Source organism: Lepidochelys olivacea, assembly GCF_965140295.1.
Source record: "Lepidochelys olivacea isolate rLepOli2 genome assembly, chromosome: 22".
NCBI classification, from domain to species: domain Eukaryota; kingdom Metazoa; phylum Chordata; order Testudines; family Cheloniidae; genus Lepidochelys; species Lepidochelys olivacea.
In genome coordinates, this window is record NC_140432.1 from 14,381,443 (window position 1) to 14,395,046 (window position 13,604).

At 48.0% G+C, this 13,604-nt stretch overlaps 1 protein-coding gene across 4 annotated transcripts in view; it reads right to left on the bottom strand.

Moving 5' to 3' along the window:
- GRIK4 (glutamate ionotropic receptor kainate type subunit 4) overlaps positions 1–13,604 on the bottom strand; it is a 303,965-nt gene that overhangs the window by 52,324 nt on the left and 238,037 nt on the right. For all 4 annotated transcript variants that reach the window (XM_084611846.1, XM_084611848.1, XM_084611845.1 and 1 more), the window contains 2 exons: positions 8,595–8,747; positions 7,084–7,188 (listed from right to left, as the gene is read on the bottom strand). In XM_084611846.1, the coding sequence (XP_084467972.1) occupies positions 7,084–7,188; positions 8,595–8,747 (258 nt within the window). The remainder of the gene's footprint in view (positions 1–7,083; positions 7,189–8,594; positions 8,748–13,604) is intronic.

The following is a 13,604-nucleotide window of genomic DNA, read 5'->3' on the forward strand; positions in this document are numbered from 1 at the left end:
CCCACTTCCCAGCTGGGGAGACCCTCCCTCAGCCCACTCCCCAGCTAATGTGACCATCCTTGGCGCAATCCCAGACCACTGCCTAGCCAGGGTTCCCCCTGCCTACTCTCCCCTTGGGGCAACCCCTGCCCACTCCCCAGTCAGGGCAACATTCTCTCCCCCTGGCCAGGGTGACAACCCCCATGCCCAGCTCATTCCCAGGGCCTCTTAGACCCGTTCCTTAGCTGGGGCAATAACCTCCAGGAGTTGTCCACTGAGGGCCTAATCTTTTGCTAAGAGCCTCCCATGAGGTGCTGAGTACCATCAGACCATAAGGAAGTCCATGGGAGACAAGGGCACTCATTCCTTTGCAGAATCAGGCCCAGAACCCACACCAGAGGCTGGGGTGGGGGGGAGGAGCACAGGTCCTGAGGCAGCTGCTTAGCTATTTACATGCTAAAAGGGCTTGATGGGTTGAAGTGGCTGTAATTGTAGAGGGTCTCTGATCTGTCAGCTCATCTGCATCTCATCAGCATACCAATTATGCACCCTCCTGCCATCCCCACCACTCTGTGTTTAAGGCATGGAAGCCTTTTTGCACACAAATGGATAATTGGACACACCCACACAAGGAGGGAACGTGGTGTCTCATGGAGGTGAGGCTGTGGAGATTGGTGGGTTCTAACCCCAGTCTTGCCATTAATTCCCCATCCAAATTTTCTTCCCCTCCTAGGGATCACCTGCAAGTTACACATACCCCATCTTCCCCCTTTTAAAGTGCCAAATCCCAGTCCCCAGGGTTTAATCTAAACCCCAGAGAGATGCTACTATGCTTTTTAAAAGATGGGAAGGGGAGAGAAAGCAAAAAGAAATGTACAAAGTCAGCCCCTGCCAGATCCCAGACACATGCTAATGAGCTTCTGCCTTATCAGGCATCTTGTGAACAGAGGGCTCTTCGTACAGCTGAGGAAACAGTTCCACAAGTTAAACTAAATATGGAAAAGCGTTCAGTGCATTACACAAATATATTAAAAGTTAAACACTTAAAGCCCTGGCTCTCCTGCCCAAAAGCAAGAGGAGTTTGAAAATCTGAGAGTCTCTAATTTGTTTGCTAGCAGAAATCTGGATCAGCTTCAACTTCTGGTGAATTTTCTCTCAAAGCTGATGAGCTGGAAGCCCCTGTGGCTGAAAGTGACAGACATGGGCAGAGAGCATGAGCCTGTTAAAAAGGCAACAAGGATGCTTCAAACAACTCTAGACAGAAGTCAGCTAATTTGACCCTTGGGAGCAGTTTGTCTCCAGGACACAAGTGTTTGCTCCTGAGTGGTGGGTTTAGTTAAATGATTTCTAACTATTCATTTATTTATTCAATATATAATAATATGGGAATTTCTCCCACGATTGGCTGAGAAGAGGAAAATTGGCGAATAAGCAGCAGCCCACTAGAGCTATTCTAATCTCAAAGCATTATACTAGTGCTGGGGCTTGAGGGCCCTTGATTCCCACTTGAAAACACTGACAACTAAAGGCGTGCTCAGCACCTTGCAGGATCCAGCAGTGGATTTCAGAAACCTGGATCGGCACCTCCTACTTTGGGTGAGAAGTACCCAGCTGAGCAGGAACTGGGCTTCATGGTTGGAGGTGGTCCAGATGAATTGGTGAGGTTGGTGGGATGTTTCATCTTGGAGGAAGGTCAAAGATTCAGGAGTGGGCAGGAGACATGTTTTGGGGGCCTGAAAGGGAGAGCCTGAGCATGGGGCAGGTAGGGTATAAGAGCCTGCTTGGAGGTCTCGTAACTTGGGTGGACCTGGGCCCTGTTTAGCCTTAATCCGCCCTCTAGGCATTGGCCTGACCCCCAGGTAAGAGGTGCAGGTTGGGGCTGCCTCCTCCAGCTCAGAGGTAGAGGCCCAGCTGAGGAATTATGCCGCCACTGGAATACAAACCAGCACTGTGCAGAATAAAGTCAACTGGACAGACTTTTGACAAGGAATGATTTATTTAAGGCCACCAAACATTCTAACCAGGCAGCCGACACCAGCAGGGCTTTCCATTGTCCAGGTGCCTTGTCAGCATAACCTGTAGTAAGTGATCACCTCTCGCTTGTGGGCTGTTTGCAAAGTTTAACTCCAATGGGAGATGTGGGATACTTCTGAAAAGCAGGCCACATACTTAGCTGCCTATGGTGTATAACCTGCAGTAGAAAAGGTTGCCCTTTTCTGGCTCCACATATTGCTCCCAGTAAACTGGGATTTTCAAGAATGCACTGGTTCTTCGAGGCTCTGATGGGATCCTTCATGAATCCCATTCGCTTTGTGCTGTGCTATCAGACTCCCCACATTGCACGTTCCAGGTACGTTGCTTGGTTGGGATTGGTCACATTAGTCACACGGCACCATCTCTGTTTCTGGATGGGTGTGCTTAGCAGACAATGGCAGTGAACAGAAGTTATTCAGGTCAAAATTTGGTCTGTACAATCCTTACTTCTGGTGAGGGTTTGTGAGATAGAAGAACCCTAGAATGGATTACCTAGGGAGGTGGTGGAATCTCCTTCCTTAGAGGTTTTCAAGATCAGGCTTGACAAAGCCCTGGCTGGGATGATTTAGTTGGGGATTGGTCCTGCTTTGAGCAGGGGGTTGGACTAGATGGCCTCCTGAGGTCCCTTCCCACCCTGGTATTCTATGATTCTAACCTTCCAGGGTGAAGGTTGCAGGACTGGCCATTAGGGAAAAGCAAGGCAAAGCATTTTGCTACTTGTAAACCAAGCAAGCTTGATCTGGCATCAAACAGGGAACCCCGGGATGCCTCTTATCCAGTCACTGCTCTTCATGCAGAACTGCTCTTCACCCTTTGAGATTGTATCGCGGCAGCATGTTTAAACACTGTCATCTGCAGACAGACAGACCCTGGGTGTGTGAACCATGCAACTGGACCATTTTCCAGGTTTGTTCAACAAATAAAATGTTCTTTTGCGTCCTGGAAAATGAGTCTCCCTCCAAACCCGAAAAGAGAGACAATCTCTTTTATTGGACCAGCTTCCATTGGCGACAGAGACGAGTTTTTGAGCTCCACAGAGCTCTCTAATATCCTGCGATCAAGACGGCGACATCACCATTCCAAACCCTAAAAGTGATTGCGCGCTGGCAGCAAAATCTTTGTCGTGTCAGGCATTCTCCAGGAGCTGGAACACAGCTGTGAGGCGAGCAGGGGCTTCCGTGCACTCAAAACTTCCCTGCAGAGCTCTCGGCAAAACAGAGATTCAGAAGGATCTGCATATTTATGCCAAAACTCTCCCTCGCATTTAAAATGTATTACAAAAATATAGCAAGCAGGTTGGGTTTAAAGCCATGTCTCTCCCCGGCTCCCGCCTAATGGCTACTCTCGTTAGCGCAGGCGGGTTTGGATCTGTCACTTTTGTTCATAACAAGTGGGTCAAGGAAAATGGCTAAAAAGGGCCCTGATGCTGTAAGAGATCTCTCTGCCGGAAGTGACAGCCCGTTTCCCTGCTCACTCAGAGGTAGCTGAAGACAGATCTGTCACATGCCAGAGGTAGAAACTGGCAGGCAACATGAGGCTGAAAGTAGCTGCTGCCAGGTCCCATGCAGAGCCAGGTAAGATGTCGTTGCTTTTGTTCTGTGATGAGGCACTTCCAGCTGGCAAACATCTGGAGAAGGGGCGGTCTCTGAGACAAGGGTTCTTGCCACTGGGCTGATCTGTAACTTCCCAGTGAGCTGCCCAGATAGGAATATTAAAGATGAGACCCCCGTTCCAAGGCTCCTTAGTCTGCTTCATAGGTCAGGGTTGCTTTCTCCTGGAAAACACAACCTCCATGGAGCGGCTTCATCCACTCCTACAGAGTCTGGGCCAAGTTTCAAGCTGGTGTAAGCAGGTTCAGCTCCATCAACTTCAACGCCTGAATTTGGCACCTGGCTTCCACCACTGCACTCCTCTCTGCCCCACCAGACAATCTTGCCATTGTGGGACCCTTCTCCTCTGAAGCGCTTGCCATGTGGCACAGCCTCCCTCTGGAATCTCTCCATCTCCTTGCAAACCTCAGCTAAAATCCCTCTTTCCTCTCCAGGCTCTCTCCAAAATAAACAGGCACTTCTTTATTATTTATTAAAATAGATAGGTTTGAAATAGTGGCAGTGTGACCTAGTGGCTAGGGCACTGGACTGAGAACCAGGTTCTATTCCTGGATCTGCCACTGGCCTGCTGGGTGATGTTGAGCAGTCACGTCCCCTCGTTGTGCCTCAGTTTCCCCATCTATATTATGGGGATAATATATCTCATTTGCAAAGCGCTTTGAGATCTACTGTTGTAAGGTTTCTTGCACCCTCACTAGACACATCTGGTGCTGGCCATTGGAGACAGAGTACTCTGCTAAATGGACCATGGGTCTGATCCAATCTGGCAATTCCCATGTTCTTAATATAGTGAGGTAAGTCACCTCCACCCTGTCCCATTTTATCTACCTGCCAAAGTTAAAATGACAAGAATACCAATGTGGGAAAGAGAACAGAAATGAGCAAAAGAGACGGGCTGAGGAACTAGTTCAACGATGAATGAATGAAGTGGTGGGTTCCTGCTCCGCTGCAGAACCCAGAGGTCCATAAAGAGAACCGCAGAGACACCATACTGAACCTCTGTAGATGGCAGGAAATACACCAGTACCCCTAGTCACCACTGAGAGCAGCAAATGCACAGAGTCTGGTGCACCTCATTGCTCCACTACCCCTTGGATCTTGCAATGACTCTGCAACCAAAGGGTCTGGTGTGAAGTCCCTTTGGGGAATCTCTACGCTGCAACTGGGACAGCATGTCTTGGCATTCCTGAGCTAGCAGCGTGGCTGTGCTCAGGTATGCCTGCGGATGCTGCAGCTGTGCCTCCCACCTGCTGTGCAGACGCAGCTGTATCAGTGCCTGGACAGGGAAGGAATCTCACTGGCCAGTTTCTCCCTCTGCCAGCTTTGGGCTGCAGCAATCGAAAGGCCGACTCTGCAAGAGACAGAGTGGCATCAGGTGACCACCATGAATGAGACTGCGAGAGAGTGAGCCATGGTTGAGCGAGGGCCGCTGAACAACAACAGCAGAGGAGGCGGGGATGAACGAGCACTGTGCTGCAACCGCAAGAGAGTGAACGAAGGGCAGACAGGTGTCAATGCAAGAGCATTAGAGAATAAGGCGCATTCAATATGCCAAGGACTAACCACTTAATAGGCTGTGGAGCGTGCAGATGTCTCATGCATAGCGCAAATTCTATAATTCAATCAAAAAAAGTCACTATGAGCTGGAAGGATGAAGTCCCTCTTGCAGAAAAGGAAGCAAGCATGGATCAGTGCTACAGGTGATTCAGATTCTGGTAACTCCACCGATACACACTGATCAGTTAGTCTGCTGGGAGCCTTTCCTGGTGCACTAACCAGCCTCTGCTCAGGCTGAAACGAGACTCCTTTTGCTCTGCATTTGCCTGGTTATCCTCCATCTCCAAGAGAGTCCAGCCAGTGGGGAGGTGCTGAGTGGGGGGGGGGGGTGAATTTACCTGCGGCTGGTAGGAATCACCTCCTCTCTGGGGCCACTCTTAAGCCAGCCTTGCCCAGGTGCCCATTAAAACTCACTGGCCAAAATGGTTTGCCTAAAGTTAGGCTCCTAAATCCTTACTGAGGCCCATAAATAGAAGTGACCTGATTTTCAAAGGTGCAGCTTTCCTGCAGCTCACAGTGACTCCAGTGGGATTTGTGGGTGCTCAGTACTTCTGAAAGCCTGGATGCTTATATAGGCACCCAGATTTGAAAACTAATATAAGTCAGGCTGTGCCCCAACAGAAGGGGAGGGTTGTACAAGTAATACACAGGGAGGAGAAGAGTAGCTAGCCGCCATCACCAATACCGAAGGACGTGCAGGGTAAGGAGGAAAACAAACAACCGGAGGGATTGGCAAGCAGTTTCAGGTGATTATTAAAACTAGTCAGGAACCAGAATGCCTATTCCACAGGAAATTCTGATATTTGCGGGAGGGGGAAAAGATCTTTCCAAATCGGAACGAAATTTCAAAATTTCCCACAAAAGGAAAATTCCCCAAAGCTTTGTTTGACTCAGTCGGAATCACTGAAACATTTTGTTTCAATGTTATCATTTTGATTCATTTTATTTAGTCGACTTTCATAGTCCAGTTTTCCAGTTCAAATCGACTTTTCATTTTGACAGTTTTAAATACATAAAAAATGGCCAAAATCAGAAACGACATGTTTCTATTGACCCAAACCAAACAAATGTTCAGATTTTTGATTCGCAAACATTTTGGAGACACTTATTTTTCATCCTGATTTGGAAGGGGGAAAATTTTGACATCTTGAACATTTTCACAGGATAGGAAAACCATTTCCCAGCCTGCTCTAATAACAGGGCCTTTTCTTGGTTTAGCTGATGTCTTTTGACAATGGCTTTAACTTAAACTGAAAAAAAAAGCGCCACTCATATAGGAAAATAAGAGGGTCTACACAGTGGGTAAAGCCAGTACAACTATACCTGTGTAACTGCTAAAACTTTCTCATGTAACTTTCCCCGAAATCATTTAGGGATAGGTTTAAGATGACTTGAAATAAACCACTCTTAATCTGAAATAAGTGTGTCCACAAAGCAGTTTGCAACAGTTTAAACCAGTTGCAAGTCCGTGTGCAAACATGGCCTTTGTGTGGATGTGTATCCAGGACATGCTTTGTAGGCACTGAATCTTATCTTCTTGGAGAGAGGGCTGCTGTCACACTGGAGCTGATGCTGGGTGTTGCTAGTCATGCTGGACAGATGGTCCCTTAAGGTGGTAATTTAAAATGCTTAGAGATGTCTTGGGGTGGTCTCTTAACAAAGGGGAACATAGGGTTTCACTGTAAACTTCCTTCCAAACCATGAACAGTGAGAGAGCTGCAGCTAAAAACTGCATTGGGGTTGTTCTTTGCTAAGGGTCAGGTCATGCAAGGCAAGGGGTACTCTCCACTCCCATTGACTTTAGGGGGAGTGGAGGTGGGGACAGGGTCTCAGCACCTCCCAGGAGGCACTCAGCACCTGGCAGGTTCAGACCCTAGGAAGATGCCTGCAGGGCCAATCTTACCTGTCTGAAGCCATTTCGTGTGTACTGCAGGATTTTCAGGGCATAGTTCGACCGTTGACCTTTGCTGTTGAATTCGATGTGGCCGGTGAGACCTTCCAATTCTACCTGTCCAAGAGAGAGAGAGTTACAGCACCAAATTGAGATCATTCCCCCTTATAGTCTTGAACAGAGCCCACACATGGCAGCTGTTTACCCAGTTAGTAGGACAGAACTGTGGAGCTCTGACATCTATCCACGGGGGTGGAGTATCAACAGTATTGCCATGGGACAATTCTAATTGCTTTCAGAATCTGCCTGGAGTAGAAATGAGACAGAGAAGACGGGAAAATATCCCAAAATAAAACAAAGACTTGTAAGTTGCGAGGCTTCCAGAATTCCATTTCTCATGAAGGTTCCATTCATTACCCTTTTTGCCACTCCCCAGCCTGCCCTCCCCTGCATCCTTATTTCATCTCCATGGCCCCAAGGCTGCACATTGCTAGGTTGTAGAGGTGAGTATTTAATTGTGTCACATTGAAAGAAGCGGCTGGGGATTCTGTGGCAAACCGTGCCATGACATTGCACTGGATGGAGCCTGAGTTAACAGGGGGTCACGTTGCAAAGAGTCCCATGACGAGAGTCATATCCCACACAGCGGATTTAAATCCTGCTTAGTGCTGCTCAAGCACCTTATTAGCAGTGAGTACAAGTTAATGATAGAAGAGCTGGGAGAAGCTCCGTCATTCTGGGGTTACGGGAGTTTGTGTGAACATTTGATTAGGGATGGGGCAATGAGGTGGTTTAAATCAGGAGTAGGTTAAGGTGTGTGTGTGTGTGTGTTGAGGGGGGAAGGGGTCAGATGTTGAGACCAAAGCCACATCAGTGAGTCTTTTACCATCTTGGGATGAAATCTCATGAGAGTAGCTGCTCTCATGAGATTTTAATTGCATCCAGAACAGAACCAGAAAAAAATGTTCAAACTGGATACAAACTAGAACCAAAATACACACACCACATTCACTTCTGGGACTTCAAATTGAAACTCCCGAGGAATCTGAGGGGTTCAGACCTGGGGTTTTGTTTTGACCCGTAGTTACTTTTGATCCATATGAGTTCACAACACCCTAAGTTCAGAAAAGTCCAAATCAACCACCCCTGCAGGAGAAACTCATCTACAATATCTGAGCTTCTCCTGGTTGCAAGGTGGGACCATAAATCAGCTCAAGTTCACTTGAAACTGGACCCAGGGAATATTCACAAAGCTTAGCCTGGCTTAATTTAAAAAGTTTGCTGAGCTTTGTGTTTGCCACAAAGCCTGAAAGTTGGTGAATTTCAAATAGTTCCTAGGCTGGCTTACAAACATTTCTCTCATGGCTTTCTCCTTCATTCCCAGCGCTACAGTCAAACAGGTTGGTATCCTGCACTTTGACTGCAGGGACATCATCTCACACACGTTCAGATGTGCATGTCTTTTGCTCCTGGCAGTTGGGGGGTGGATACAGCTAAATCAGCAAACTTCAGTCACTTCTCACCATTCTCAGGTAGTTCATCAAGCTGGTGCCATGTTGCCAGATCTGTGCGGATCCACAGGACAGAGGTTTCACACCAATCTCCTGGCTCCGGTTTAACTCCTGCACCGCTGTCACCACGGCATAAACGGCATCAAACAACAAGGCAGAGGAGAGCTGTGGACAGGAGAGAGAGAGAGGTGGGAGCTCAGAGGAGCAGCACCAAAGGTTGGAAAATTAAATAAGACCCAACCTGCACTTAGCGAAGGAACAAATCCATTGTTTCTGCCATACGTGTGCACACAATTACACACACAGTGTAAAATAAATCTTTACGCACCCATACAGTACACCAGGGTAGAAGCTTACATCTGCTCATACACCATAGAGCAACTCCATTCAACACCATGCTACAGTTACCCTACCATATCTGTCATGCCTTGAGCTACCTCGCCTCACATCCCACTCACGGTCTGAGCTGGGGTTAGTGAGAAGGAGCTAGACAAGGCATCTGAGCCAGATTGCCCAGTGCCCTGTGCCTTGGGCAGTCACTCATGCTTGCGCAAAGCAAGCATAAAATGCTACCATTCTGATTTGGTACACAACTAGATAAGTTTGTGGAGGATAGGTCCATCAATGACTATTAGCCAAGATGGTCAGGGAGGCAACTCTATGCTCTTGGTGTCCCTAAACCTCTGACAGCCAGAAGCTGGGAGTGGACGACAGGGGATGGATCACTGGATAATTGCCCTGTTCTGGTCATTCCCTCTGAAGCATCGGGCCCTAGCCGCTATCAGAAGACAGGATAGATGGAGCATTGGTCTCACCCAGTATGGCCTTTACGTTCTTCGGTGTGAGTCATTGCACAAAGGTAGGACAACGGAGAATCAGGCCCATAGACTCCTTTAATCATCATTCTCTTGGGGTCTCCATGTCATTCATTGTGGTAGGCGTAACTCATGTGGCCATTCTGGATTCAAGTCCATTCCTTGGACTTCCTCCGCCTCTTCTCAGGCTTATTACCTTACCCTCCACATCTCGGGTAGTTTCTTCTTACTGCTCTTCGCATCCTCGCTTTCCTCCCTTCTGCACTTATCCACCTCCCTTCCTTTCTTTGTCCTCCAGTCCCCACACTGGCCTCTTAATCCCTTTACCATAATGCTCTGGTCCTCTTTTCCACTGCCGGCCGTCCTTCTAAAGGAATTGCTGCTACAGGAGATTTCAGAATCCATATTGACTCTTTCCCCTTCGACCCACTTGCTTCTAATCACTTCTATTTACCATCTTGTCTCATGCAGAGCATTACTTTCCTCATGCACAATTGTTTCGATGTTTTTGATCTAGTTAACAACCAGTCATTTTCTATCTCCTCTTCATTGTTATGACTAAGATTTCACTTTCAATTATCGTCACTTCCTGACTGCATTGGCATTTGGTTGCCACATCTCGTTACTGTCAAAGTTCCATTTTTCTCCCTCCCTCTTCATAGAGTCTCCTCTCTACCATTGCAGCATCCAGCAACGTATTTGCTCTTTAGCTTGTTGAGCCTTCTCCTCACCTTCCCCCGTATGTGGACATTTACAGTTCAACTATATCTATCGCTCAGGTTCCACCCAGATGCCTTGTCTAGCTCCTTCTGACTAACCCCAGCTCTGATCACATTTATTCTCTTCCCAGTCACCCTAATGGGGGACAGTCTTGTTATGTAGACCCTTTGGTTTCCTCTGCCTTACCTGTGTGTATAAAGTGAGCCAGATTTAACCCACTAGGCTTGATCCTACCCTTGCTGAAGTCACCAGCAAGAGTCCAGCTGACTTCAATGGTCTGGTATCAGGCTGTTAATGAGCAACTCAGGGCTTTGCAGACACTATGAAAAACTAACATTTCCACACTTAGTGCTATCAAACCCTGACCATCCGCTCTAATAATTCCAGTAATCCCCAATTTCCATCTCCCACCCCTCAACACCTCTCACATTTGTTCTATCAAGGTAGACGGAGCTCAGACAATTTGATGGTATTTCTGACATCACCCCATCTAATATGATGTCTGATTTTCTCCCTACTCTAGTCTATGTATGTTCTGACACCACCCTCCTCACCACAGTATGTGCGCACTTTCCAGGAGCGCATCCAGTGACGTGAGTAGCAACCATCATGTGTGATTCGTACTCTCGGGATCAGATTGATCTCATCTGTAATAATGATGAACCCTGTTGTCAGTATGTGTTGCTGGAGGGCTTCAAAGCGCTCTCCAACTATGGATTAACTGAGCTTCAAGCCATGCCTGGCGAGTCGGTAAGTATCATTATCTCCACTGTGCAGAAGAGTAACCTGAGGCACAGAAGAGGATGAGTGACTTGCCCAAGGACACACGGGAGTTTGCGGCAGAGTTGGGAACAGAACCCAGTCATCCTGATCCCCAGTCCTCCTGTCTGAACCATCAGATAACATGCCGTCCCTCTCTGCCTATCCCTTTGTGTTCGGTGATAAGTCTTCCAGCTTTCTCCCTAAATAGTTACATCGTCTCTTAAGAATTCCCCTCCAGGGCTGCATTTTCCAGAGTTGTTAAAGGAGTGAATATATCCTCCCTCCTCACCCCATTGGCTCACGTCATCTCCTTGCACTCCAAGCTCCATTGCTTGTTACTGCAACTAAATAGGAGTTCGCCATCCCCAGCTGGCTGGGTACTCGGGCTTCTGTTCAGCAAAGCACATATACACATGCTTAACTTCATTGGGACTTACAGGTGTGCTTTCCTGTCTCGGGGCCCTTATCAGTAGCGACAGGTCAAATTCTGACCTGGGGTAAGAAGATGCAGCTCCACTGTCATCGGATGTTTCTATCCCCTTACCCCAGCTCTGAAAACTGGCCCCAGTTGTCTCTGGTCGGGTTTTCATTTCCCTTCTCTTTGAGCAGCTAGTGATCTCTTATTAGCTACTAAGCAAGAGGCTTGTAGATCTTAGTGAAGCATTTGACATTATTGATTGGAATATTTTACACTTTAGCCTCAGACAATTTGCTGGTATTTCTGGCGTTACACTTCCCTTTTCCAACATGCCCTTATGGTTTGGTTTGCTGCTGGGGGTGACTTCTTCTGCTAAGGGGATCCTCCGCCATCCCCCAAGTCCTACACTTCCCTCTCTCTTTTCTCTACTTACAGCTTTCCTGGGAAGCACCCGATTTCCAGCTCTAACGCTGGGTATCAGGCCAGCCATTCCCTATCCACACAGGCTCAGAACTAGGAGTCGATGCCAGTTTCATGATTTTGAGGGGCCTGATTCAGGGCTTTTGAACCCTGAGGGACTGCAACATGCACAAAAAGATCCCAGCACCCCCACCCCAGACGTCTTCACCAGCTCCCCCCTTTATTTCAGGAACCTGCTTTTAAAGCCCACTATGGACTTGCCCTATCCAAAATCATGAACTGTGTTCTGCTCAAGTCCTCTCCTCGCTCCCTCTGGTCACCGAGTATCAGAATCCTCTCTGCCACTTCCACTTCTTCCCATTGCTGTTGGTGCAAGAGCCTTCTCCTCTGCTGCTTCTACCATTTGGAGCAGTCTTTTCTGTGACTCACTCTGGCTCATCAGCTCTCCGGCTCGTTTCAAATCTCAGCCAAACACAATATTGTCTCCCTCGCCTGTGCCTCCTAATTGCTATTTCCGTCTGCCATTATTTATTCGTAAACTCTGTTAGCTGTATTTAACTCAGTCAAGCAAATTGGGATATAGTTTGCATGGAAGACGCTTGTGCAAAATTAAGTTGCATTTCACTGTAGCACAGCTGCTAGCCGATCTTTTGGTTCTTCCAACCACCTGGTTTAAAGCTCATTCACTTTGACTTCCCCAATCCCTCTCTCTCCTCCGCCCCTTATCAAATCTCCTCCTCCTCCTTTGTCAAGAATCATTTAAAAAAAAGGCTTTTTTCATTGTGACATTAAAAAAAACCAAACAATTTGCACCTTAACACGAGTCTCTCACTTTTGTGCATTCTTGATTTGTGCTGATCATCGTCATTTGGTGCCACCTCCGTGGTGCACAGTGCCTGTGCAACATTGCATGTGAAAGACCCAACGGTTTTGATGGTGGTTCCTACTCACATGATCATGTGGGTGTAGGTGAGTAAAGAGCCGGCCCCCCCATATCTTGCAGGGACATCACTGCACGGCTGGAAAACCAGGGGAGGAACTCCCCAGATAGGGAGTAGGGGGATGGAGCGTGGGTAAAGTTGTGTTCCTCTATGTGTAATCGGCTGCATAAGGAGTGAGTGCGGTGCACCCTGAATTTAAGGGAGCATGAGGGAAAAGAAGGGCTGCCACTGTGTTACGAAGCCCTGGGAGCAACTCGCTTGCAAAGGGGCAAGGAGCGCACAAAGCCATAGCTCCTCCCCCTTGGTGCACAAGCCAGCTGGGCTAGTGGGGAGTAAAATGGGCTGTACCCTTCTGATGCAGGGTGCCCTCGATTCTGCCCCATGGCATGGCCCAGCTCCTCGCTGGCTGCCCTGTGCGGCCAAAATCTAGCCCTGTGGGGTACAGCTACAGTGCAGCTGGGAGTGAGCCCCAGAGCCTGGGTAGGCAGTGCTGGCGGGGCTCAAGGTAGAGTACTAAAAATAGCAGGGTGGATGGTGTGGCTCCAGCAGAGGCTCCCCAAGCCACCCAAGCATGTGGCCCCAGGAGATTGGGTGGGCCTGAGTGTCAGAGCTGCCACCCGAGCCGTGACGTCCACACTGCTAGTTTTAGCACGCTAGCTTCCGTCTGTCCGCTCAGGCTGGCGTGCTGGCTTCCGGCTGCAGTGTAGACATGTTTCCAGAAACACAGAGAGATCCATCATAGTTTAAAGAGAAGGTTTTTGTTTTATTTACCAAAATCTCTCGTGTCAAGGCCAATGTTTAAAGCCAAGCTGCTCTCCAGGGACTATAGGCAGGTTTAGGAGGGGTGAATGGGAGTTATTCCTGAAACACTGTCCTCTGTATATTTGCCCCCAAACATAACAGAGAATTAAAACCATTAAAATCCTGTGAAATAGACTTTACAATC